Source organism: Hemicordylus capensis, chromosome 5 (genome assembly GCF_027244095.1).
Source record: "Hemicordylus capensis ecotype Gifberg chromosome 5, rHemCap1.1.pri, whole genome shotgun sequence".
Classification (NCBI taxonomy): Eukaryota; Metazoa; Chordata; class Lepidosauria; order Squamata; family Cordylidae; genus Hemicordylus; species Hemicordylus capensis.
Window position 1 is genome coordinate 143,461,273 of NC_069661.1, and position 26,532 is coordinate 143,487,804.

The following is a 26,532-nucleotide window of genomic DNA, read 5'->3' on the forward strand; positions in this document are numbered from 1 at the left end:
TACTGTTGGAGATGCAGCTCCTGCATGGCATCAACTCTTAGCACCAGCAACCCTGTTGGCCACTAGGGGCATTAGGGGTAGGGACAGCCAGTAAGGGCATTCCCCCCTCTGACTATGCTTTCTCTACCCTGATTCCCCTTTGTTAGACTGATAGTCTCAGGTTTCATTCTCTCACCTGAGAGACAGACTTCCTTCTTATCCTTTCCTTCTTCTTGTATGTAGCTAGCAATGAAGCATGTATCCCCGATTAATTTCCTAAACATCTCCAGACAATATTAATTAGCAGTGCTCCCTTACCTGTGCACTTTTGCTGTAGCTGGGGCAGATATAGCAGCCAGGAATCCCATCCCTCACTGGATCTCAGGCTGGCCTAGAGTTGCTATGCTCCCCCCACCCCCGAAATTCCGGGTTTCACCCAGATTTTAAGCATCTCACTCGGATTGCTTAGCCCACCCAGATTTACCCAGATTTCAGCTTTCATTTAAAAAAAGAAAAGAAAAGCGGGGGGGGGAGCTAAGTTCTAGCCCTTGTAGAATCGGAATTATAGAGCAAAACGTGCTGTCGCTATTCTGCTAAAAAATTATGTTCAAGACAATTTACAGAATATGCAAATTAGGCACCCAGATTTGGAAAGCCAGAATATAGCAAACCTAGGCTGGCTTCAATCCAAAGCTAGTGTCTCAAATAGATCCCCGCAAACAGTCATGCAAGCCCTGGCCTTTTGAGTTGGAGCTCAGCCCTGGCATAGGATTGCCTCTGCTTCTGGGGTCCCAGAGCAATGGAGGAGATTTTAGGATAGGATAGTATCCCTGCTGGTGGGGCATGGATCCTCAGGGCTTCTCCAAGTGGTAGACTGAAGTAGAGGCAACAAGCTCTGGCTGCTTAAGGTCAGATTGATCTAGGAAATTTTCATTGGGGCTGGAGGTCATGGTAGGGGTGCTCTTCTCTTCCTTATCCTCAGAGGTTTTCTAGGTCAGTCTGGGTGGATCCTGACAGTGGGTCAGGAAGAAACAGCAATATCATCAGCAGATACAATGATCAAATGATGTCAGCCATTACATTCAGTAGGCAGCACCCATATTGGTAATGACTTACCACTATTGAAATCAATGAGGCAAGTTAGTCATGACCATTTTTAAAGTCCCATTAATTTCAATGGGACTTAGCAATGACGAACATAGCCTGGATTCTGCCCTATACCATTAAGGACCGAATTAGACCAAATCAGATTCACCAACAGTTCCAGACAGAGAAAGGATGAAGGAGAAGGAGCATGCCTGCTTCTTCCTTCTATGCAACCTAATTACCTTGGAGTCCTGAGTATCAGTCCTAATTACTGCTAGGGATTTCCTGTAAAGTTGTTGGATTGTGTCGAGAAATTTACCACCTACTTTTATTTTACTCAGCAGCTGAATAAAGAAGTGTCATTCAAAGTGATTGAAAGCTTTTAAAATTATTATTTATTAGCATCCAGGAATAGAATGACAAGTGAGTTTCTCATTTTCTGAGCCACATGAACCAAATTGAATGAACTGTTGGCCAGGTATGAAGCCTACTTTGGCAACCTGGATGTAAGAATAAATAATTTAATTCATCCTGGCTGCCAGAATTGTCAAGAACTTGCCATCTTGTTTAAGTAACACAATTGGACGTCAAGCCTCCAGTTCAGTGTCCCAGCGAGGCTTATGCACAACAATGATTCTTGACAAATGCCACATGGCAGGAATGTTGTGCCCTACTAAAATATCACTTAAGAGATAGATATATAAGATCAATACATCAGCACATATGGCATCCACTTGTGAATCTGTTGTGATTTGTTAATTTCCAAAACATATTCTTTATTTCTTCTACTATAATATTTGGATAGAGAAGGTATTAGTGGACAGGATCAAATGACCACAAACCTGCTCTGTTTAAGATATTATTAATCCCAGAGACATCAGATGATTCTGAAGTCAGAATGTTTATTACTTATGAGTCATGTACCTCCCACCTAGCATCAATATAGTCCATTTTACCACAGAGAAGCTTCTTATGTACTTGCTTTGTTAATAATTTTAGTTTCTGTTGCCAGACTCAGAATTTTTGCCGCAGACACACCAATGTGCTCTGTATTTTGGCTGTGTCTAGCAATCCATGTTTTTTGCTTGCTGAATTAACATTCTGTTATGAATTTTTTCCTAACTGGGCTTTTTCTTCACACAGTGAATGTTGGGTTTCTGCATTCATTTTCTTAATCACTAAACTAGCTAATATACTGCCCACTCATTGCTGCCTTCATGGCATTTGAAGCAATAGCCAATGGAGGCAAGGCATCATTATTTGTTAAAGTATGACTCAATTTTATCTTTGAGTTTAGTCAAGCTCTGTCTATGAAATAGTATTGAATTTGAGGCACCATGTAGATGAATAGCATAGCACTGATCCTTAAGCCACTTCAGAGTGGTTTCAACAGGAGCATAATTGGAGACAGAAATGGATCCCACCCCAGGATGCAGAAGTGTTCCCACTGAGGGCCAAATCAGCCTTTAATTATGGGTTCTTCCAGTCACATATAAAGCAGAATGAAGGAATAAAAGGGATGAGGATTCCCAACACTTCTGTATTAATAGAACTGAAGATTATGGGAAGGACTTGAAGGCCATCTATAATCTTAACATCCTTCTGAATACCTCTGATGGATAAGGTCTTAAAAACCTTCTGAATAATACCTCTGACAGATTAGTTCATACAAACAAAAATTATGGTAGTGAGCAAGATACATTTACACCTTGCCTTGTCTTGCCAGCAATTCAGCCATGGTGTCATTCCATTCCACTTGCTTATCTGGCATTCTGTCAAGCTAGACACAGATTTCATTTCAGTTTCTTCTTCTTCTGCAGAATGTGACTAGAAATGTATTGTAGCCATGGCTGTGAGCTGTCTTTGTTTGCCAGATAACATCCTTATTTTAAATAGAATATGTTTCTTCTATCTGATATAGCAATACAGTTATATAAAGTGACCATCGCCCAAATTGTCCAGAGCATCTGTAGCACAGCAACATTACAGTATTGATGTAGCATCCCAAATATGATGCACCAGCTTAACCCGTACAGAGCATCTGCACACTAGTACTTGATTGCTCCCCTCACCACCCCCCCACAGACTCCTCACCTCAGAGTTCTCTCCACCCTCACCTGAGCTGTACTCTTGCTCCTCCATCCCATTGCTCCATCCCCCTCACCCCTCTTGGTCATGGCTGCAGCATTGCCAGTGCCGACTGGCCAAGCTGCAACCCCCTGACCCCAGAGACCTCCCCACCCTCACTCAAGCCCCACTCCTGCTCCTCCCAGCAAGAGTAGCGGCAGCAGTTGACCAGGTCCTTCCTCACTGCCTCTGCCACCATAGCTGCTTGTTCCCCTCAGGATGTTGACAGGCTCGGGTCCATCCCTTGCCTGCCTCCCTCCCTCCGCCAATGGCCTCTGTAGCTCCAAGCAGCAGTGACGGTTAATTGGGCCCTTCCTCGCTGCCACCACAGTCGCCATGTCCACTCGTTCCCCTCAGGCTACTGACAGGCCCAAACCCGTCCTTCAACTTTCCTTCTTTCTCTCTTCCCCTTCCTTCTTTTTCTCTCTCCTCTACTTGTCCTTCCCCTCTGTCCTTCTTCCCCTCCCTTCTTTTTTTCTTTCTCTCTCTCCCTCTTCCTCCCTGAGTTCAGATGTTGTTCATCTTGTTTCCTCATCTAATTTGTACAGTGGCAGCCTCCTTCTCCTGAAAGGGCTCTTTCCTCCCTCACAACCCCTCTTTGCAGACCTTTGCCCACTATCCTTTTATATATATAGATTCTCCTCTCCTCTACAATCTTCCCACCAGTAACATCTGCATTCTAACTGACCTTACCCATCACAGGCTCCTCTTCCCTATCTGCATATGGTTACCTCTGACTGGTAAAGAACTGTGTGGGTGGGGCTTGCCATGCACCATTTGCCACGGACCATAGCCATATATATCTCCAGACAGTATGTTAGGGGCTTAGATATTATTTTGGACAAACTGCAGTTCTTATATGATAAGAAATAAAAATGCTTATCTGGCTGTCACACAACAAAAACCGGTGGCTATTTAAGAGGGGTTGTTGCTCAGTGATGAAAAACACACTTTGCATGCAGAAGCCTCTCCACCTGCCCTCACTCAATGTCTGGCTTCTTTCTTTAAAATTCCAAGCAGAAGAACTGGGGAGGGTCTCTCTCTCTCTCTCTGCCTGAGACCATGGAGAGCTGCTACCAGTCACAGTAGACCATACTGGTCTAGATAGTCCAATGGCCTGACTCAGTATAAGGCAACTTTATGTGTTGATGAACATAATTTTTGCCTCAGCAACCCTGTGTCGGATGATCTCTAAGATTGTGTCTTGTGGGTAATGAATATTTATTATAGTTTTTTTCTGTGTAAACCATTTTGAAATTTTTTGTTGAAAAGTAATATATACATAATAGTAGTAATACTGGGTGCTATCTTCTACCATTCAGGGCAAGTTTAATGTGAAGCAACAGCATTAGGAGACCAACTAAAAGGGGAGGTGCTGTGTTCTTATTTTTATTCTTCACTTTGGAGTGTCATTTGGGGAAAGCAAACTGCTGGGAGAGGAAGGAGGAAAAAAGGATCGTCCTTTTGACTTGGTTGTGCTTCAGGTACAAAAATATGCAGAAGTATTGCAACTGTCCCTGCCTTTCCCATGGCATGTTATCAGACCAGCTGCAGACAGAGGCACTCTTACCCCTGGACTTTCGGGCTGAAGTCCAGGGCCTCCACACACCCTGCGGGTCCCCAAAACCTCTTTAGTCTGTCCTGGGTGGTGTGGTTGCACTGGGCAGCTGAGCGTGACTGTCACCTGTGCCAGATGGCCAAGGGTGACCACTGTTTTAGAGGCAGCGAGGGAAGTGGGGAAATAAATATGTGGGATGGGAATCTGTTCAGTGTTGAAATCTTTCTGCTAAAGCATATTTGCATAAATATGCCTGTTTTATATTCTTACATTCTTGTGAGTTCAGTTGTTGTTTGTGCCCACAAGAACCCACATGTTAAAAATACTGCATGTGTCATGGTAGGTGTGTGTGTGTGTGTGTGTGTGTCTGTGTGTGTGTGTGTGTGTGTGTGTGTGTGTGTGTGTGTGTGTGTGAGAGAGAGAGAGAGAGAGAGAGAGAGATACTTAACTAGCAACCGTGGGGGGGAGTGGGGGCTCCAAAGGCCTTTAGTTCCAGGCTCCAAAATTACCTAAGTGCACCTCTGGCTGCAGAACACATCAGAGTCTCCTTTGGCTTTGTATAGCTTAAACAGTAATGCGAAGTAGAGTGAATTTTCTGCTTAGTGGGCTGCATGCAAAACCAGCAACTTAAAAAAAAAAAAATCTTTTCCTCCATTGCAGTAAAAACAAAACAAAACACATTCAAGTCTCCAGGGAATTATTCACACATGCCTTCATGCTACCTGAAAAGGTACCTGAAAAGCGAATCTGCTTCACAGCAGATTTGCAAGATGTTTAATTTGGGGGATTAAATTGACAGTTCACATAGCTGTTGGCTCCTCACCGCACTCCCTGGCAGATTTTTTTCCTGTGCATTCCCACCTACAGGTTTTTCCTCCAACCAATCACAAATCACACCATATAGGAAGAAGCAAGAGAGTGGTTTTTGTTTTTGTTTAAGTTTGACAGCTAAGAGCAGAAGGACGGCATGATGAGTTGCCCCAGCTGGATCAAACAGCAGGACGCTTCACTCTTGCCTTTGTGACTGCCTTCATCACCTCATGTTCCCCCCCACAACACAAACACCCCTAATGGAATCAGCTCAGACAAAAAAGGGCTCTGGTTACATCCATTCTGCATATCTAAAGCCTACGTAAAACAGGAAGACACACATTTTGCAGTTTGTGCTTGTGTTTAACTCAGAAACAGATACTCAACAGAGTATCACCAATCTGCAACAACACTCACCCACCCCAGTGCTTGCAATTGGAAATCACTTAGAGCAGACCATACCCAAAACAGCTGCCAAACTCCCATTCATTGAGTTGAAAAATGTCGATTTACTGGCATGACCACCCCACACATAACAAAGAAATTGTGGTTCATAACAGAAAGCCCGTCCCCCCACCAAAAGCCTCTGAAACTAGAGGACTTTTAAAAGCTGGACATACTTTGGGCTAAGCCAGAATGCGCAGCCTTCATTCAGAGAAAACAGAGACCTGTCTGTCCTGGTCCCAGATAGCCCACAGGGACTTCGGAGTAAATCCAGCTCATATGTGGACTGGCACACACCAATCCAAAGTAGATTTGATATAAAAGCTCTGTCTGTAAAGCCTCCAGGTGACCCAAACATTTCCTTTTTAATGCAGCTGAACATATTACCCTGCCAACTCTTCATCATCCCCTTAGAAAGCAACAACCTAGCAAAACCAGAAATCAGTTTGGCAATTGCCATACTCCAGAGCCTTTGGAACTTGGGTCTAAACTATGAATAATACAGGAGATCTGTAACTCAGTCTTCTAACTCCCCCGCACCACCTTTAAAACAATCATGGGGGAGGGGGATTGTGATTGGAGCAGTGGTCCTGTGACCATGACACCATTTCCCCCAATCTAAATCCACCCCACTACAAGTGCAGAAAAAAATATAGGTACCTAATCATCTTCTCTAGCCCAGCCTGGATAACTGGAAGACCGACTCTACCTAGCTATTGTTCTGCTGTTTTGCTTCATTTGTTCCTTTTTTGAGTGCCTGACAACTCCACCCATGAGCACTAATTGCCATCTGCCCTAGCTTGGAGCCACCTGTGAGAGGGGTGACTGAGTTTTGGGTGCTTATAAGGACAGAAGGCGCACTGGTGGCACAGCTGAAGCCAGCTGCCAAAGGGCGGTGGCCTTTGGTGCTGGGCCATCTGTGGGACTGAGGTCTGGGGGGAGGTTATATTAAGGTGGGATTGGAGATCTGGGCTTAAGTTTGTTAATCGTCCTTTTAGTGGATTGTCCCCGGCCTTTTGTCATCATGTGTTTGGGCTCTCTGGGGCAGGGTGATGTGGGAGGTGCAGCTATTACTGTTAGGAACATAGGAAGCTGCCATATACTGAATAAGACCATTGGTCTATCTAGCTCAGTATTGTCTTCACAGACTGGCAGCGGCTTCTCCAAGGTTGCAGGCAGGAATCTCTCTCAGCCCTATCTTGGAGAAGCCAGGGAGGGAACTTGAAACCTTCTGCTCTTCCCAAAGTGGCTTCATCCCGAGGAGAATATCTTGCAGTGCTCACACATCAAGTCTCCCATTCATATGCAACCAGGGCAGACCCTGCTTAGCTATGGGGACAAGTCATGCTTGCTACCACAAGACCAGCTCTCCTCTGGTTGTGGTGGGGAATAGAAGAACTGGTGTTGGCAGAGCAGCTGGCCATTACAGGGGAAGGGAAACTAGTAATTTAGTAACTGTTTTCACTTCTGGTTGCGCTATCAGTTCTTAGGCTTCGGGGAGCAGTTCCAATTACCCACAGAACCTGGCCATGCTCCTCTGCAATGCCAGGTTGGTTCAGAATAAGACCATGGATGAGATCATGGATGAGAGAGCTGACCCGGCTTGTATAACTGAGACCTGGATGGGGAGCCTAGTGGCCCAGTTTGGGCCCGGTTTCTCCCACCAGGCTACTCTGCTGTGGAGCAGGCTTGGGGAAATGGGCGGTGTGGGAAATGGAGTGGCTGTGGTCCATAAGAATGCCTTTTCCCTTACCAGGGCCCCTGTGTGACAGTTCACTTATATTGAGTGTGTATTTTTGCGGCTGGGTTCTAGGGATAGATTGGGGATTCTGTTGGTGTACCATCCACCCCACTGCCCAACTGACTTCCTGAGCTGACGGAGTTGGTCTTAGAGTAGGTGTTGGAGTCACACAGACTTTTAGTGCTTGGGGACTTCAATATCCAGTTTGAGGCTGACTTGTCCGGTGCAGCTCAGGAGTTCATAGCAGCCATGACAACTATGGGCCTATCCCAATTAATTTCAGGACCAACTCATGTTGCCGGTCACAAACTCAATTTGGTCTTTTGTTCAGATCAGGGGGGTGTTCCATGGGTGGGGGATCTTGTGGTTTCCACATTGTCATGGACAGACCACCACCTGGTTAAGTTTGGTTTCACAGCCACGACCCAGCCCTGCAGGGGTGGTGGACCTATTAAAATGGTCCGTCAGAGAAGGCTGCTGCACGCAGTAGGATTCCAAATGGCCTTGGAGGGTTTCAGTGTTGGTGTTGCCAATGATACTATCGATGCCCTGGTTGGAACCTGGACTAGGGAACTCACCAGGGAAGTAGACAGGATCACTCCTAAGAGTCCCTTCTGACCTGCTTTAAAACTGGCCTTTTGGTATACAGAGGAGTTATGGGGTCTGAAGCAGCAAGGGAGGTAACTGGAATGCAAGTGGAGGAGAACTCGGCTTGGGTTTGATAGGACACAACATAAATCTCATTTGAAAGTTCATGTGGAAGCAGTGTGTGCAGCAAAAAAAATAAAATATTTTTTTGGTCTGCGCACATTGCTTCTGCAGGTTCGCATTCAGCAGAGTTGTCCCAGAATCAGAGTTTGATTCAGGCTCCTTCCACTGAACCAGTCCCCGGAGACTATGTTCTTCTGTAATGCCTTTAATGGGTTCTTTGCAGGCAAAATCACTTGTATTCGGGCTGACTTGGACTCCACTGTTCTTGCAGTCTATTAAGGTAGTGTCCAGCAATCCCACTTGCAGTATTAGATTGGATCAGTTTCAATTTGTGATGCCTGAGAATGTGGACAAGCTGCTTGGGGCAGTGAGTCCTACCACTTGCTCTCTGGATCCCTGCCCAACTTGGATGCTTCTATCTAGCAGGGAAAGTGTTCCCCTAGTTAATATCATTAACTCTTCGCTGAGGAAGGTTAGGATGCCTTCTTGTTTGAAGGAGGCAATGATTAGACCACTTCTTAAGAAGCCTTCCCTAGATCCCTCAGTGATGAATAGTTATAGGCCATTCTCCAATCTCCCCGAATTGGCAAGGTGACAGAGTGGTGGCTAACCAGCTCCAGGCAGTTTTGAAGGAAACCAATTATCTAGACCCATTTCAAACTGGCTTTAGATCAGGCTATGGGGTTGATTGGCCTTGTTCGGCCAGATGGATGATCTTTATCAGGGAATCGACAAAGGGAGTGTGACTCTGTTGGTTCTTCTGGATCTCTCAATGGCATCCAATACCATCAACCATGTAACCTTTTGGATTTCCTGGGGAATTTGGGGATAGGAGGCACTACTTTGTAGTGGTTCCATTCCTATCTCTCAGGCAGATTCTAGAGGTAGAGCTTGGTGATGGTTGCTCTTTGAAATGGGAGCTATTATATGGAGTCCCTCAGTGCCCCATTACGTCACCAATGCTTTTTAACATCTACTTGAAACTGCTGGGTGAGGTCATCAGGAGATTTGGTGCAGGGTGTTACCAGTACACTGATGACACCCAAAACTATTTCTCCTTATCATCATCATGAAATGGCATTTATTCCCTAAATGCCTGCCTACAGGCAGTAATAGGTTGGATGAGGGACAACAAATTGAAGCTGAATCCAAGCAAGATGGAGGTGCTTATTGTGGGCAATCAGAATTTGAGGGATGAGTTAGATCTTCCTGTGCTGGATGGGGTTACACTCCCCCAGAAGGAACAGGTACGCAGCTTGAGAGTGCTTTTGGATCCAGGCCTTACCCTGGTATTCCAGGTGGAGCCTATGGCCTGGAGCGCTTTCCATCAGTTTCGGCTGATTCGCCAGCTGCATCCATTCCTTGAAAAGAACACTCTCAAAACAGTGGTGCATCAGCTGGTAAGTTCCAGGCTTGGCTATTGCAATGCAATAGCCAGCTATGTGGGGCTGCCTTTGTATGTAATTCAGAAACTTCTGTTAGTTCAAAATGCAGCAGCAAGACTGGTCTCTGGGCTAACCCTAAGAGACCATCTTATGCCTGTTCTCAAACAGTTGCATTGGCTACCAATATGTTTCCAGGCAAAATACAAAGTGCTGGTTATTACCTTTAAAGCCCTAAATGGCTTAGGTCCAGGTTACCTTAGAGAGCACCCTCTTCTGAATGATCCCTATCGCATGTTGAGTTCATTCGGAGCAGTCCATATCTATTTACCACCAGCGCGTCTGGTAGCGACTCTGAACTCCTGGCCTATGTAATGCTCATTGTTGGCCTTCAAGGAGAGCCCTAAAGATTTACTTGTTTGGCTTGGCCTTCCAAGTTTTAAAAATTGTTTTTGAGTACTTTTAATTGGTTTTAAATGGCTCTAAACTGTTTTAGATTTGTTTTTATATTGTTTTAAATATTTGTTTTAAAATACTGTTTGTTGTAGTATTTTACCTGTTGTGCACCGCCCAGAGCCTTTGGAATGACATTTTTTTTGTCACTGCTGGCACATGAACAGAGTTGGGAAAAGAACTTCACAACCTATGAAAGGCCTGGACTGCAGATATAGAGAATGCGATGGAAACATTTCAAGACAGACTGAAGAACTGCTAAAAAGAGGGGGGGAACCCACTAATCTGACAAGATTATATCTGCACAACAGCACTGCAGTTCTTCCTCATAAGACCTCTTCCAACAAGTTCCATTGGAGGAGGCCTTAGTTAAAAGTGAAAAGTTAACTTTTTAACTAAAAAGTTAAAAGGCCTTAACTCTTGAATCTAGATCACAAAATAGCAGACGAGGTGGTAAAACCATTCCTAGCTTGTACTGTATCTGACAGCAAGTGGAGAACTGAATGATCAATCGCTATTCCATATTTTAAAAATTCCCAACACAGAATTATAGATATTATGGAGCTCTAGTTTAGCTTTTTCCTTGGTATACTGATTTTGTATATGCAGGAAATGTTTTTCATGAGGACACATTCAACCAAGTGATTCCCCCACCTGGAGTCTGAAGAGGTACAGTCCATTAAAAAAAGAAACAGCCTTGTTTTTAGAGCCACAAGTGTAGTAGTCTATCATGGTTTAAAACTTCTGACCAAATTTAAACATAAATCCAAAGTTCAGTGTGAAAGGAAAACAGTTATACAACAAATTATGAATGAAAGTGAGCTTTTATTCTCTCCCAAACATGTTTCTTAAATATAAATGGAAAAACTTAATCTTCCCAGTTCAGAAGTTTTATTGGGTATTTTTGGTTTTTCTTTCAGAGTTTTGCCATCAATGCAACATGTACAAAAATGGAAAGTTGTTATAGCTTTGGTGCAATCTTAGATTTAAGGAACTGCATGCCCTTTGTAAAGATTTTTTTAAAATTTAAAAATGCCATTACCAATCACATTCACAGGTGAGGAAATCTCAATGATCATGATCCAGCCAAAATTAAGTGCTTTTCAATCCCATTAACTTTAACAGGAGAGATTTAAGCATGTGAGATTAACAGGACTTTAAAAACATTCAACTGTGGCTGGCTTGTGCCCTGCAGGGTTAAGCAGTACACCTCACAAACAAGTTCAGGCTCATAGTATTCTTATTTGCTTGCTAGAACAAAAGGCCTCATGTCAACATCTAAAGAATACAAGGCAGGTAAGTCTCAAGCAAAGGTTTTGATGAGAAGGTCCTCCTGTTGTTTTTGATGTAATGTTCCAGTGCCCACTGCTGGTGCCGGTAACGGTGGTCTACTTATGAGATGAAGCTGCAATTCAGTTAGAAGAGAAGAAGATTAGCATTACAAAAATGATCCTCATTTGAGCAGGATTAAGATTACTACGCTATTCATTTAGGCTGCCATCTTGCATACTGCTTAAATCCCACTGAAGTCAATGTATTTAAAGAGCCCAGCTGTGCACATGATTGTAGCCTTCAGCATTATTCTACAACCAGTGATACTCAAGCCCTCAGGAAAGTGCTCAAGATATACTATATAGCACAGGACTCACAGATTTCTTTACTTTCTATAATTGGGGGTTTGCCTTGGCTTCAAGCATACACATAAGGGGCCAAGATATTAAGACACCATCAGACTTGCTGAGCCCTTCCAGCCTGCCACATGCCTAGTAGCAGTATGTAGTAAACGGCTGCAATCTTATGCACACTTATTTGGAGTAAGCTCCACTGACTTCAGAGGGTCTTCTGACTAAATGTGCAGGATTGCGCTGCATAGCATGTGCAACAGACCATTGACATATTACCACCCCTTTCAGAATCAGGGCTCTTTTTTAAGGACAGTCTTATGTATTTTAAAGGGGTGGACCCCAATATATGTTATAGAATCCAAGTCCTTGGAACTGCTAGATTACAAGGTCTTTCACACAACCAAACTAGTAGGGATAGGGTAGGTGCAGTTGGGAGGCAGGCTCATACCTGCCTCCTCTCAGATGACCAACGGCTCTTCCTTGTTCTGCCAATCGTGCCCACATGAACCGCATAGTGGCGAGTGGCAGGGCTGAGATCTGGAGGAGAAAATCCTCTGGTATCCCACAATGCACTGCATGAGGAGCACAGTTCATTGGAGTTCTGCACTGCGGGGTGCTCCTTCCACCTGGCTCTATGGATGCCCAGGCAACCAGCAGCCCAAGTATCCACAAAACTGGGCAGTGAGATAGAAGGGCACGTGTGCGTCCTTCTACCTCACTTTTAGCCTGGGTAGAAAACCCAGGTTACCTGGTGGAGGAGCACCAGGATCAGTCCCAATCCCAGCGGTTCTCATGGCCAGCCCTACCCATGCTAGTGCTGCCCTACCTGGGTAGGACTCCTCGTGAGAACAATCTCTATGTTGTAATAAAACGAGCAAATCAGTACTAACCCATTACAATAGCAAGTATGGCAAAAACTGTTTTTATGCATATATGCTCAACTATTTGCCGCCGAATTTCAAGGAGTACCAGAATTTTACCTTACAGGCGAGTTGCTTTTCAAACCTTGGTGACACAAATGCCCAGGGCCCCATGTTCTGTGGTTCCTCTTGACTCCAGATAAATGCTACAGAAGAAATCAGAGGTCTCATGTCAGCTTATTCCATGAATTCCATTCTGAACCTCTACACAGGCTCTTCTGCTTCTCTGCTCCATATCTTCTGTTATCAAAAGCCAGGAACAAACACACTTGAACAGCTGAATAGTGGTAGCATTAAATTATTCCCATGACAACTGCCTTCATGTGGATCAATCTGAAATGGTTTCCACACAGAGGTCAATTTTGTGCGTATCATCTTAAGAGGGTCTCAGTGGTGCTGGGAAGGATCTCTGCTAGTCAGAGCTGACAGTCCTGGTTTTCTGCCAATAGACAGAGAGGCCATTGGGGGCGGAGAAGGAGATTCAACTGACCAATTCAACTGTGACCAGATAGTACTACGGAGAATTTAAGATTAGCAGTAATTAATGTAGGTTAGTGGTTGACCTGAGGCCCATTATTCTGGTTTGCTTGTTCTTTTATGGACCATCATGTAGGTACACTGTGCTTGGGTATCCCACCTGAATAGGGAACTATTTGGCAGAGCAAAAACCATCAGGCAAGGACTAACATGCATTATCTGCCAACTCTCTACATGTCCGGTGAAACCTAGTGGTCATTGTTTGGGTGCAGGGGTCCACAATTCCACTCATCGTAGCAAGAATGTTTCATCACCCTCTGGTGAACATGATAAGCCGTAGACTTCCTTCCAATTTTAACTATAGAGCAGGAGAGCATTCCCACAGTAAATTTATTTGACATATTTATATACCACCCCAAACTTGTGTCTCTGGGCGGTTTACAACAAAACAATACAAACAAAACAAAATAAAAAGGTTAAAACATTACAATAATTTAAAATTTATATTGTGCTTCAGAGATGCTGAAAGTACCTAAGTACAATGCAGCTGTACCACAGCCCTCTCTGTAGTTGGGAAGAACACTGGTAATACTACTACCACTGCATTTCTGGTGCATACCACAGAAAAAGCCCCAGTCCTCCTCTCCAGCTTGGTGCTGGATGCAGTGGGGAGGATCGTCCTATAATTTTGCTGCATTTTGGAGGTGCTTCCTCATGCTCAAGTTCCTAAATGACATTCTGACATTCTTGCAGTCTAGAGAAAAGCCTTAATACTAATAGTCTTAAAATACAAGAATCTGTCCTGGTGAGTGTACTTGACTGTGTTCATGCAATGCTCACTTTAAGGGATTCCTTAGAGGCCTATCAAATCAATTTTCCCACAGTTCACATATTTCCTGTGTGGAGGATGTTAGGGCCTCTCTTCTAGGTTAGGGCCTCTTTTCAAACTCATGGCCAAGATTCCGTTAAAGGAACTCTCTCATGTGACTATGTTCCTAATGCCTGTATCCTCAGTCCAGATAGTTTCAGAAACAGCACTCGTGTTTTCATAAAGATAGTTTCACCTTTCATTACGACAAGGTGGTTCTCAGGAAATATCTCACATATATCCATAAGGTCAGCTCCAAAGGAATGCTATTTTGCAGGTCTCAAGACATCCCCTTACCTTTTTTTCCTGTCCAAAACCCTGTACATTTCTAGAGAAAAAGAGTGACAGTCTCAATGTCTAAAGGCCAGTGTGTATTTACACTGATTGCACAGCCCATCTCAGAAAGATGGGAGGTCCTCCTTCAGAGAATTGTTGCCTCTTCAATATAGACAGACACTTTAAAAGCCTCCTGCTCTTTTGCATTTTCTACTGTTACTTCCATTCTGATCTCAAGGACCATCTAGAAGTTTAACAAGGACCAAGAGTGATCAACGGACCACAGTTGAGAAATTTAAAAAACCCTATAAGTTTGATAGTACTAAATTTGAAAGCCTCTGTGCTAAAGGTGTGTAAAGAACTACAGCAAAGTAGTGACAATAGATCAAAACCTCCTAAATGAGCACTTTGGATCAGCAGATTTCTGGGCTGGGAAGCAAGAACCTGCTGACCTTTGGCATTTGTAAATTTGTTCATCTCCTGCTGCAGAGTTTCCAGTGGGAAAGGACACAGTTCTTCTAATCTGATAATTGCAGTATTCTGCTTCTTTTCTTCAAGCGCCTCCCGATATTTTGCTAGAGCATAGTAATGTTTCCCAGAACAGAGAACCACTCTGCTGACACTATAGGGCAGAAAGATTGAAATAATTTCAAGCATACCAAGTCAAAGAGAATGATATTAAGAGAATTTAGTTGCACATAACACCATTCCTAAAAATATATATATTAAGCCTATTCGCACGAGCAGCCTCACCCAGAATAGGGCAGTTCAGCCTGGGTTGGGCTGCTCGTGTGCAGCACCAATTCCAAGACTGCCCTCCTGCCTAACCCAACTTTTTACCCCAGCCTCTAGCCAGGGTTAAGGGCATGCTGGGATTGTGTGGATACTCAAGCTACATGCAGCCCAAGCATACACAGAGCTGTGTGACAAGAGTAACTGGCTTTGGGAGGCTCCCTCAATGCACCACACTCTTGGTGCAATGCTTCCTCCTCTGGCCCCCTGCTCTGCCGCTCACTGTGGTACTGCTTGTGTGCCACAGTGAGCAGCAGAGCAAACTAGGGGTGGTGATCATGTGGGGGTAGGCAGCTAGCCCTCCCCCACCAGCCCATTGCCCACCAGCATTGACAATCATGTGCAAGACTTTGCTGAGTCTTATTTTTGTTATCCTGTGCAGCTGGCTGATTAGTTAACTCAAAACAGAGTAAATGTGGTATTGTGACTACAGTGTTGATTATGAACCCAGATTCAAATCTCTGATCATTTGTGAACCTCTCTCAGCTTAATCTACCTCACAGGACTGTTGTGGGATTAAAACATCACTATGAATTCCTTGAAAGAGCAGCAGGATACAAACGTAATGCAAAATAAACAAATGATTCTGCTTTTGAGGACACAGGCACAAACATCAGAAACATATCAAAATATGGGCACAATCAATCCTTAAAGCCACAAATGAGTGGTAAGGTGCAGATTTCTCTGCACACACAAATGGAGACTGCGTGTACTGTCATTGGCACCTGCCTCTAGGGAACAGCACATGTAAGGATTATCCACTCCACCACCCCATGTCCATGCTAGATGCATATCTCCATAGCAGAACATGGCACAGCAATAGCAGGCCTTTGTCTGCTTCTCAGCTGGTAGGTAGCTATCCACAATGTTAAGTTACCCCTGGTAACTGACCAGAGAGGCATCTTTTAAAATGGTTACCCTTTCATTTAGCAAGAGGAGAGCAACTGGCCCAATTCACCCCCAGCAAACCATCCCCACCAGAGGCTGTTGCTGGTTTCTACCTCATGTTTCTTTCTAGACTGTGAGCCCTTGGAGGACAAGGAACCATTTTATTTATCTATTATCTCTCCCCCCCGGCCCATGTAAACCACTTTGAGAACTTTTGTTGATAAGTAGTAGGGATGAGCCCGGACCGGTCCAGAGGCCATTCTGAAGGCCATTCCTGCCGCCCCAAAAGCTTTTCAAAATGAACGCGCCGGCGGGGGAAATGCAGCGGGGGGGGGGTAAGTACACCCTCCCCTGCCCTTAAAGAGCCCCCCACACCAGTGCCGGACCGCAGCTCCGCAGTTCCGTGCACATCCCTAATAAGTAGTATTTGCAGTAGTAGTAAGTTCCACAGAGAAACTCTATGGACAAAGCTAAACAAAGTGAAAGGCTAAACATTTCCTCCTTTGAATTAAGTTAAATTAATAAATTAAGAACTAGGTAAATAAACACAGTATATTTTACTATGACGTTAGATTATTAGATCTTACTCAAATCTGTGACTGAAACTTAACTTTTACACTCCACTATGAGCCATAATGCTATTTTACTGCTTATTAAGTTTCTATACTTTTTAGAATATTGAATACTAAAAACGAATACACTGTTTCAAGTTACTTTTTAGGATCCACTGATGAATCGCCAATGACTGGTCTGAATGTTGTTCCTGGGGCCATTTCCTGTAAGCTTGAGACAGCAGCCTACAATTTGGGTGGTGGGGGGAGAAATATACATATGCATGTTAAATATATTTCAAGAGGTAGGTATTTAATTGATGATGTAATTTCTGGGCAAGGCAAATTTCTGAACCATTTGATTTATAAGGCAAGCTTTAGATGACTTAGAAACAAGTGATAATTCTAGCTACCAAAATTGCTCAGGTCTGAAATTCTTGATAAATATTCATGAATAGTCAATTGTGAGACAAAACAGCTATCATGTGGAAAACAATACTCCCAAATTAAACTTCTGTCATATCCTATTATGAAATGCATGGTTGCATATATTACTGTTGCGGTTCTTTGGTAGGAATTAAGGAAAGGGAGAAGAGAGGAACAAATTGAGTATTTTTCTTTTCTTTCTGGCATTCTTCTGGTGCTGAATTTGCCAGTTTTGGCAAGAAAGAAGAACCAGAAGATGCAACTGAGCAATACAGTTTTGTGTTCCGCATACCTATGTGAAAGCAAATCCCATTGAAGTGGTGTGTCTTGCATATAAATGTTTAGGAATGGATTATAAGGCAAATGAAGTGTTCAAGGGTAAGCTTGGAGAAAGCTTATTTAAGTAATAGTGTCATGGGGGGGGGGGAATCTGTTAGACCCTTTTTGGGTCCTTGTAGGCTAGGTTATAAAACAGGCAGTTTCCCCGATAATCACAACCACAGGCTTAAAAGTACAAATAAAAATATATTTTATTTAATGCAATGAAGAGGCTTGACTATGATGCTAACAAGGGGATTCTCAGGTTTCACAGACTCTTAAGATATTCAGGTGTCTGGGCTTTAATACTTTACCTTTGCTATACTGTTACTTAATGGGTACTTACTACTGTTGGAGATGGGGAAGGGAAGCGGTAAGTGGTGATTTGCTCAATGGAGGGGGTTAGTGAAAGGATCTGACAGAGCTTGGGGAAAGTGAGAGAGAGGTGTCAGTACCAAAACCAGCCATGAGAGGGAAAGGAGAGAAAAGATCGTGAGGAGTTCAGGGAAAGGAAAAAAGAAAGATCAGTTAGAAGAAACAGCAGAAGAGTGGGATGGAGAGAGAAAGGCACTTGAATGAGTTTGGGTGGAGAGGATGGGGGAAGTCGGTCTAGGGAACAGTTAAAGAGGTGAGTGAGGCAAGGAGCAAGACCCGAGCAAATTCAGGTGGGAAGGGGTGGAAGGCCCAGTAAAAAAAAGAACAAGCAGGAGCATTTCCAGACAAGGCTTTTATCTATCTATTTATTTATTTATTATTCAATTTTTATACTACCCTTCCAAAATTGACTCAGGGCGGTTTTAGTTCACTTCTCCTCTGAAATCAAGTGTGTGTGTTCACATACTGGCCAGATTTACCCCAAAGTCCCTGTGAGCTATTGGGGAGCACACCAGACACAATTCAAGTTTCTCATTGCGCTTTAGAGCATAGCCCAATTTATGTCCGGGGTAAAAAAAAATCCACTTTTTGCTTTTGGGGCACATTCGAACTTGCAGTAAAACCCATGGTAAAGCCTGCTGTCTAGGAAAGCTCCAGGAGAGTGAGAGCAAAAGGCACCTTAACAAGTTTGAGTGATGAAAGAGGGAGGAGTCAGTCCAAAGGACGGGTTGAGAAGCTGAAGAAATGACAGAAAGGACCCGAGTGAGTTTGGGTAAAGGAGGGAGAAGAACCCGGTAAAAAGAATCATCAGGCAAGCAAAAGGCACCCAAGCAAATTCAGGTGATGACAGAAGAAAGGTTTGGTCCAAAGAGCCAGGAGAGAAGTATGAAAGACCCAAGTAAATTTAGGCAGGAGGAGAGTGATAGACAGGTCGGAAGAACTGTCCAAGCATAGAGTGGAGGGAGATGGAAGGAAAGGGTTAAAAAGTTGCAACAAGAGTGAGTGAAGGAAGTTGACTACAGGGAAAATGGCTTCCCTGTGGAGGAGAGCGGCTGCCAGCTCTCCTGCGGGAGGCAAATCTAGGGGCTAAACTGATGGTAGCGTGGAGAGGCTTCTGGGAACCAGGAAGTATAACTGAGGAAGGGAGCAGCACTGTGTAATTATAGAGGCTGTCGTGGGGCAATCAGGGTATGAAGTTGCTAAAGTCCAGTGATGAGGAGGAAGAAGAAAAGGTGACTGTGTGAGCGAGTTCCTTCCAATTCTTGGGGTCACCCAATGGATGTTCCTGGCCAGAGGATGCAGCTGGATGCTGTCCTCCTTAGATTTTGCCCAGGGCTTTCTCACCACAGGAGAGAAACCAGAGGAGAGATTTCAGATCTAATAAAACATTCTAGCCTAGTCTGACACATGCACCATATGCATCCCTAAGGAAGGGAAGGAGGAGTTGGGGAGGAAAGATGGAAATTCCCAGGAGCAGAGGAACCAGGGGAAGGCTCCCTGTATGATGTGCAGGAGGAAGCCAGGTTCTCTGTTATAATGATGGAGAAGCAGAGGGTCAACCACACTGGCATGGATCCCAGAGGCTATGTGCTTTGGGGGGCTTGGCTAGCTATTCTTATGGGATAAGGAGAGAACCTTCTAGGGTCTCCTTTTGGGTAATGATTACCTGTAGAAACGTCTGGTTAGAAACAATGGGACAATGGATTCAAAAGAGCTAGATGGGAAGATTGGCTTATCTTGATTACTGTAGAACTATTTTAAGCCCTTGAGCTCAAGCAGATCCAGAAGAGAAACTGATAAGAAGAACCAATAGGTTTTAACACCTAAGTGAAGAATGTAGAAGAGTGTAGGGACATGCTGGAAGGGAAACAAGCCATGGAGACCTTAATATTAATGATTTGGGGTCTCGTTAATATTGAGAACGGCCATGTGAAAAGTCTGGTTTGGAGTGCTGGGAATCTTCATGCAAACTCCCATAAGGGCAGGTTGTGGTGACCGACCATGCATCCTCTCTTGCTAGTGCTAAACACTAGCATCTTCCTGTATTGTTTCATTCAAATACAGGCCAGGCATCTCTGTTAGGGGTGCCAAGGTAGTTTACAGACAGTCCCAATTTTGGACCCCGTAACAATACTAAATTATTTTCAGTAATGCAATAGGTGTAAAATACATTTTACATTCACACACACACACCCCTTTCAAGCATTTAAATCTGTTGAAGCTATAGCATAGGATCAATGCATATATTACTGCTATCATGTGGGAGCCACCTCCTTGTGGCTTCTTCCTATGTTAATCCAGTACATAATGGTGAAGAAGTCACATTAATATGGTAATCCCACACCAGAACAGTGTTCTCTGGTAATGTTCATGTGGGCATGAACCACAGTACTGGCCCTGCCCACAAGGCTCTTTCAAGCATACAGTACCAGAACTACATAGAAAAGACTCACAGGTGAACAGCTCCCACATATTAATCAAATCATGTACTTCTTAATAAACAAAAGGAAATGGATAGCAACCAAAGCAGGAAGTCTACGCACAGGCAATCTGAGCAGAATTTTGGGAGAAGCAACAATTAGTGGTTTCCGGAAGTTTCTGACCATCTGTCTACGGAGTAAGTGGAAATACTGAGCTGGTGTTGTTGGGTGTACAACAGACATGTTGATGTGGTCACCATCAACCCCCTCCTCAGAGCTATCACACATCTATGAAAGAAACAAATTTGGAATAAATTGTAAATGCAAGTTACCACCAGAACCTCAACACGAGTAGACAAAATTCCTTAAATAAATAAACAAATCCGAGAGTAGGAAATTTTTTCAAAAGGTGGCCATTTGAAGTATATAAGGGCTTTCAGATCAGAAAAGTTGTGGATTCATAAGAGGATATTATAAACCCTAGAAAAGAAGTTCATCCTTGCTTTTAATTGTATCTTCAGAGTCATCTCTTTTTGTTAACCATTATGTAAAATACAGTGTTAAATGAGGTCAGCTCTCTGGTGATACTTCAACTACAATAGCACATTTAACCAGAGTGGCCAGATTGTGACATGGTGCCACAAGAGGCATGAAGGACAGTCTCTGGGCCTGTTACAGAATAAAATCAGTTCTGTCTTGCCTGGGAGCAGCATCAGCAGTCTAGAGGCAAAACCGCACAATGTACAGGCAGCTACATGTACTGAATTGGACACTGCAGCAGCACTTTCTCATGTTTTAACTTGATTTGCTTTAGACTTTAGACTTGATCCTTGCTAGAAATACTGACATTAATAATCTACAAAAGTCAATTGCCTAGAATAAATCGTATTGTAACAGAGCTCCAACCAGCTGAAATCAACTGCAAGCTAAGATGAGAAAAACATTACCATCAGAAGTCTTAGCAGAACACTGGTTCTATATGTAATTATGATCCATCACACACTGTTTGAATCAGTAGCAAAGAAAATCCTTACCAAACACTAACAGATGTTTAATAATTTTAAATTGTTCCTATAGATGTTGATGAGGATATGTGCCCTATGTAGATTTTCTTCAACCATGGTGGAGTGAGATCCAGACTGAAATTATATTGACTTAAAGTTCATATAATAAACAGGATTCTAGATCAATATATTAAGTTCACTCCAGTGGGGGCTCCAATGATTTCCAACACACCTTGTTTTCTATAAGGATCAAATAGGCTGATTATGATCACACTTGGATCAGAATTTAGATTTCCAGACTTCCCTCAAAGGCAACTCAAGTCTGAGACCGCCATCAAGTACACATGAGGGCATGCAAGAGGACAGGTTCTCTGAAACAGTCCTTTGGGATACACCTTTGTAGAGCATGACATTTTACCTGCAAGAAACGTTCAATTCGGCAAGAAGAATGTTCTGGTCCTGCACCATCATAACCATGTGGAAGAAGAATTACTATTCCACTTTGTAAGAGCCACTTTGCTTCTCCTGGAATAAAGAGAGGAGAAGGAAATAGTGATTCATTTAAATGCCAAAATAACACATTACCAGAGTCGTAAAGTGATCCATGACATTTCTCCCATCCACTATGAACTGCTTCATATGTTACAATCTCACAGGTCAAGCAGCTGAAGTGGCTGTCTAATTGCTGTTCTTACAGTGGAAAAAATCCCACTTGTGATGCACTTCAAAAGAACAGAAGCCAGCTTTTATTAACATTAAATGAAACTCTTCTTTTATCTTTTGTCAAGGTTAATATATCTACCCAAGAACTGTGCATGCTACTTCAGAAAAACCTCCAAACAGTATATATTGCAATTCTCAATGTTTTGTGTCCTTTCTTGGGCACACAGTATACCCAGTGATGGAGCTGTTTGCCTTCTGCTTGACATGCTAACTGAAATTCAGTTCTGCTGTGTCAGAGTTCACATGTGCATGCCCATCATTTGATGACTGCAACATCAAGTGATTAATTATGTGTGTGAAATGGCCACAGAGGTCACACACCACCAGCAGAGCTTTCTTATAATCATTACAGACCACTTCAAACACAACACTACTATGGAAGCAGCTGCAAATCACTAAGTGATTAGTCTTCCAGTGATTTATTCCTTCGTTCATCCACAGAATTAAATCCCCACCTTTCAGAAATGTACTCAAGAAGGCTTACAAAGACAAAACATTAAAACTATTCATATAGCAACATAAAAAGAATATGTGTGAAGTGATGCAATACATGTGTGTTGTGCACCAGCCCTTAAAGTAAAAGAGAAAGAAAGAGAGAGAACATACTCTCTTTTAGACAATGGCATTTGTATCTTACCTCCAGAGATAAATGTATCAAATATTATCTGAGCTCCATTAAAGAAATCACCAAACTGAGCTTCCCATATGGGCAGCAACTGGGGACTTTCAATACTCATTCCATATTCAAAGCCAAGCACAGCTTCTTCAGAGAGGGGGCTGTTGCTCACCTAACAGAGAAAGTAAGAATTCATCAGGAAAGAGATTTTTAAGGAAGTAAGCATTTTTAAAAATCCAATTGTCTTAATCAGAATTGTTGCAGCAGTAAACATGGTTTTTTTGTTTTGTTTTTAACGAGAATTATTGCAAAAATTGACTAACATATTGGGGAAATTATATGGTGCCCTAACATAGGACAATGTGTGAAGCCTTGCAAGTCCACAAGGTTAAGATTATGGACTTTATTAAAAACAAAAACAAAAACACCCCAAGAAGAATACAACAAAGCAGCTTTTCAGAAGCACACCGTGTCATCACAACAATAAGGCAGTCAGGCATGCCATCATAAAATGCTACTCAGTTAAAAATTACATTGTACCTCAAGAAAGCCTTTCTGATCTGGTGACATGTGATTCAAAGGGATATAGGTTTCATCGGTTTCTTGGCACACCAACATTGCATGCCGCTGGCTGAATGTTCCTCTGCCAACATCTTGACCACTCAGACGAATATTAAAACCTTTGTATAATGTAAAGATATAGAATAACTTTATAACTCTTCAATAGATCAAGAAACACAAGATGTCTTGCATCCCAATGCATTTTCCGCAAATCAGCTGTAACTTTTGTTCACAAGTCTCAACATCGAATTTGCTTTCTTCTTGCTGAATCATTTCTTTGTTCAGTTCTTCTAGCACTGGCTGTTCCCAGCTATTCCTTCTGGATACATTTGGGTACCAATTGCTTCCAAACCAGTTTTCAAACAAAAGAGCTATATCTGTGCTGGTTATCTGGAGCCAATCTAACCTACTCTTGCTCCTTCAAGTGGCTGAATGACCACATGGTAACAGCTGATAGTGCTGAACTTGGATGGGGGGAAACCAAGTTCAGATCCTCACTTAGCTTGCTGGGTGGCTTTGGGCAAGTCATGCTCTCCTAAGTCTAACCAACTTCAGATGGATGTTGTGGTGATAAAGTAGGATAACTGTTCACTCTACTCAGAACTCCCTGGTGTAGTACAAGATATAAATATTTTTGGAAATTAAAAACTCCCAATACAATAGGTATTTACATATAAAGGTCCACATCAACCTGTGTGGTTAAATGTTTTCTTAATCTATATGAAATGAGTAAGTAAGTAAAACTTTATTTTGGTCGTAGACCAGCAATACAACAATATAAAACAAATAAGAAAATAGTAATAGTAGTAGTAGTAGTAATAATAAATAATAATAAGGTAATCATATAAAAACAGACTACATTTATACACATTTGGCATATTATATAACAGTATTTGGCCACAATATGAATAACATCCGAATTAAGATTAGTGAGCAAATAGTTTAAATAAAAATAATCTCCACGACCCAGAAAATTAATCAAAAGTGGGGCAGTTAGTTGGCGTCTTATGTCTCTGTAATAATCACAATACAGAAGAACATGAGCAGTTGTTTCAATATATGAAATGAATCAGAACAGATCAGAAACAATTTTACAAGTTAGTGGCTGACATTCTTCACAGTGAAATCCTGGCATTAGCAAGCCACTGGGGCTGCTGAACATGTAAAAGGCAGCCCTGGGGCTGTTGAAGTGGGCTGTGGCAAAACTCCTTAAAACAGCATGTGGGCACTTGCTACTGTCATTGTTCCCAATGGAAGTAGAGCTATAAAAGTGCATGTATGCTGTTTTAAGGAGTTTCACTACAGCCGGCCTCTGCAACAGCCCAAGGGCTGTCTTTTATGTGCCCAACAGCCCTGGAGGTTTGCCAGCACCAAGGTTTCATTACACAGAATGTTGGCCAGTATTAAAAAATACTGATAAACTTGATTCACATTTTAAAAGCAACCTTAGAAGACATGTGTAAGGAACAGAGAAGTCAGCACATGTGAGAGGAATTATCACTGAGTCACCTCTTCCTGTTACCTGCCAAGCTGACTGGATTTAAACTTTATTAAAAAGGAAAAGAAGAATCTCTGGTAGATTGTATCGCTGCCACCAATTGCCCCTTTGTAATTTTCCCTTACTGGAAGAGAGCAATAAAACTTCCAGTTCCAACCTTGCTTTACCTTGCTAACAGGCAAACATAAAAACATGGTTCCAATTATGTATGCTTAAGTGGAGCTGTAGTCAGCTGTTTGGGGGCATGTGGACTAGAGGCTTCACCTCCCTCCTCTCCCAGACTCAGTCAAACAGTCTGAGAGGGCTTGTAAAACAAAGAAAACAATTCATTGCTTTATTATATATATATATAAAAAGAATAAGCCAGTTCAGGAATTCAGACGTAGCTGTTGCAAATAATATTAGCTTAGTGGTTGCAAGAGTTCTTTATAGAACACCTGGGTGGTCTCAGGTGGTGCTTAACTTGTTCATTGCTAGACTGAAGTTGAAGATAGGTAATTGCAAAGTTAGATACTTGAAAATACAAAGCAACACACACAAAAGAAACTAACTTCTAATGCAAGTCCCACTAAAACACTTTTCCCTACGTCTAAAGCTCCGAAGCCATAAGCCTTGGCTCCTTCCCCTTGGGCCTCACCAGGACTTAGGTGAGACCAAGCCTTGCAATCTCTGGACCAGGGACTTTCAGAACTCACCATGTGAGGACTTACCCAGAAACCCCTCTGAAGCCCTTTAGTCCCGCCCACCTGGTTAACCAATTGGGTCATGACCTAGGATCTCCAGTCTGTCAATCAAGGTCAACTGCTTCCCCCCCCCCCCAGTTAACTCTATCAGTGCTAGCTGGCTGCCCACTATGAAATACATACTGTTTTTTCAACAGATACTGGTCAGCTAGAACAGGTCAAGTGATATCTCCCAAAGGATGAGAAATATGGGACAAAGGGAGTAACAGTTGTGTATTGTTATTGTTAATTTGATTTCTATACCGCCCTTCCAAAAATGGCTCAGGGTGGTTTACACAGAGAAATAATAAATAAATAAGATAGCTCCCTGTCCCCAAAGGGCTCACAGACTAAAAAGAAACATAAAATAGACACCAGCAACAGTCACTGGAGGTACTATGCTGGGGGTGGATAGGGCCAGTTACTCTAACCCTGCTAAATAAAGAGAATCACCATATTAAAGGGTGCTTCTTTGCCAAGTTAGCAGGGGTTAACTTAAGTAAATATACCTTAAGTAAATGGATACACAGAATTCTCTCTCAGTAATTTAGCAATTCAGTCATGAACTGTTTTGTCAGGGTTGCATATAGTCAAGCCCTTTAACATTTATTTTGTTGGTGCAATGTAATACACAGGTCTAATGATGGTCTTGCAGTTTAAAAGGCCTACCTTGACAGAGTAAAGTACCAAAGGCTAATGCTTCAGCTGTGGCCCAGTCTAGCTTTACCCCTTCTTCCATTTTCAGCATTCTTGACTGTTGAAAAACAAAACAACATATGCCAAATCTCAGCTTTGTTGCCTTGACAACTGGAAGTTTTACCAGCTTCTCTCTGTTTTCTGAATTAAATCCGTCATAGAGGTTGTTCACATGAGCAGCCCTACCCGGGCTTGCACAGCCTTATCTAGGTAGGGCTACTCGTGTGGAGCACTGGGATTGGGTCCAATCCTGGTGCTGTCTCACCAGATAGCCTGAGTTTTTTTTACTTGGGCTTTTACTGAGGTAGAAGCCCAGCCCAGTCCCCAGTGGTGTGGCTGCTCGGGCAGCCTACAGCCCAAGCAGCCACAGAGCCAGGCACCAGAGCCCCCCACAGCGGAGAAATCCCCCAATGCACTGCACTCCTTGAATGGTGCATTGTGATAGACAGGAGGCCGCAGCCTGCTTTCACCCTGTCCCCTCACTG

General features: G+C 43.0%; 1 protein-coding gene across 2 annotated transcripts in view; it reads right to left on the bottom strand.

The window, feature by feature from the left end:
* Nucleotides 1–11,096: 11,096 nt before the first annotated feature.
* DHTKD1 (dehydrogenase E1 and transketolase domain containing 1) overlaps nt 11,097–26,532 on the bottom strand; it is a 41,448-nt gene continuing 26,012 nt past the window's right edge. For both annotated transcript variants that reach the window (XM_053253427.1, XM_053253428.1), the window contains exons 9-17: nt 26,021–26,105; nt 23,111–23,250; nt 22,592–22,742; nt 21,650–21,756; nt 20,351–20,515; nt 16,852–16,934; nt 14,910–15,079; nt 12,897–12,982; nt 11,097–11,696 (exon numbers count right to left, since the gene is read on the bottom strand). In XM_053253427.1, coding sequence (XP_053109402.1) covers nt 11,595–11,696; nt 12,897–12,982; nt 14,910–15,079; nt 16,852–16,934; nt 20,351–20,515; nt 21,650–21,756; nt 22,592–22,742; nt 23,111–23,250; nt 26,021–26,105 — 1,089 coding nt within the window. In that variant the 3' untranslated portion in view covers nt 11,097–11,594. The remainder of the gene's footprint in view (nt 11,697–12,896; nt 12,983–14,909; nt 15,080–16,851; nt 16,935–20,350; nt 20,516–21,649; nt 21,757–22,591; nt 22,743–23,110; nt 23,251–26,020; nt 26,106–26,532) is intronic.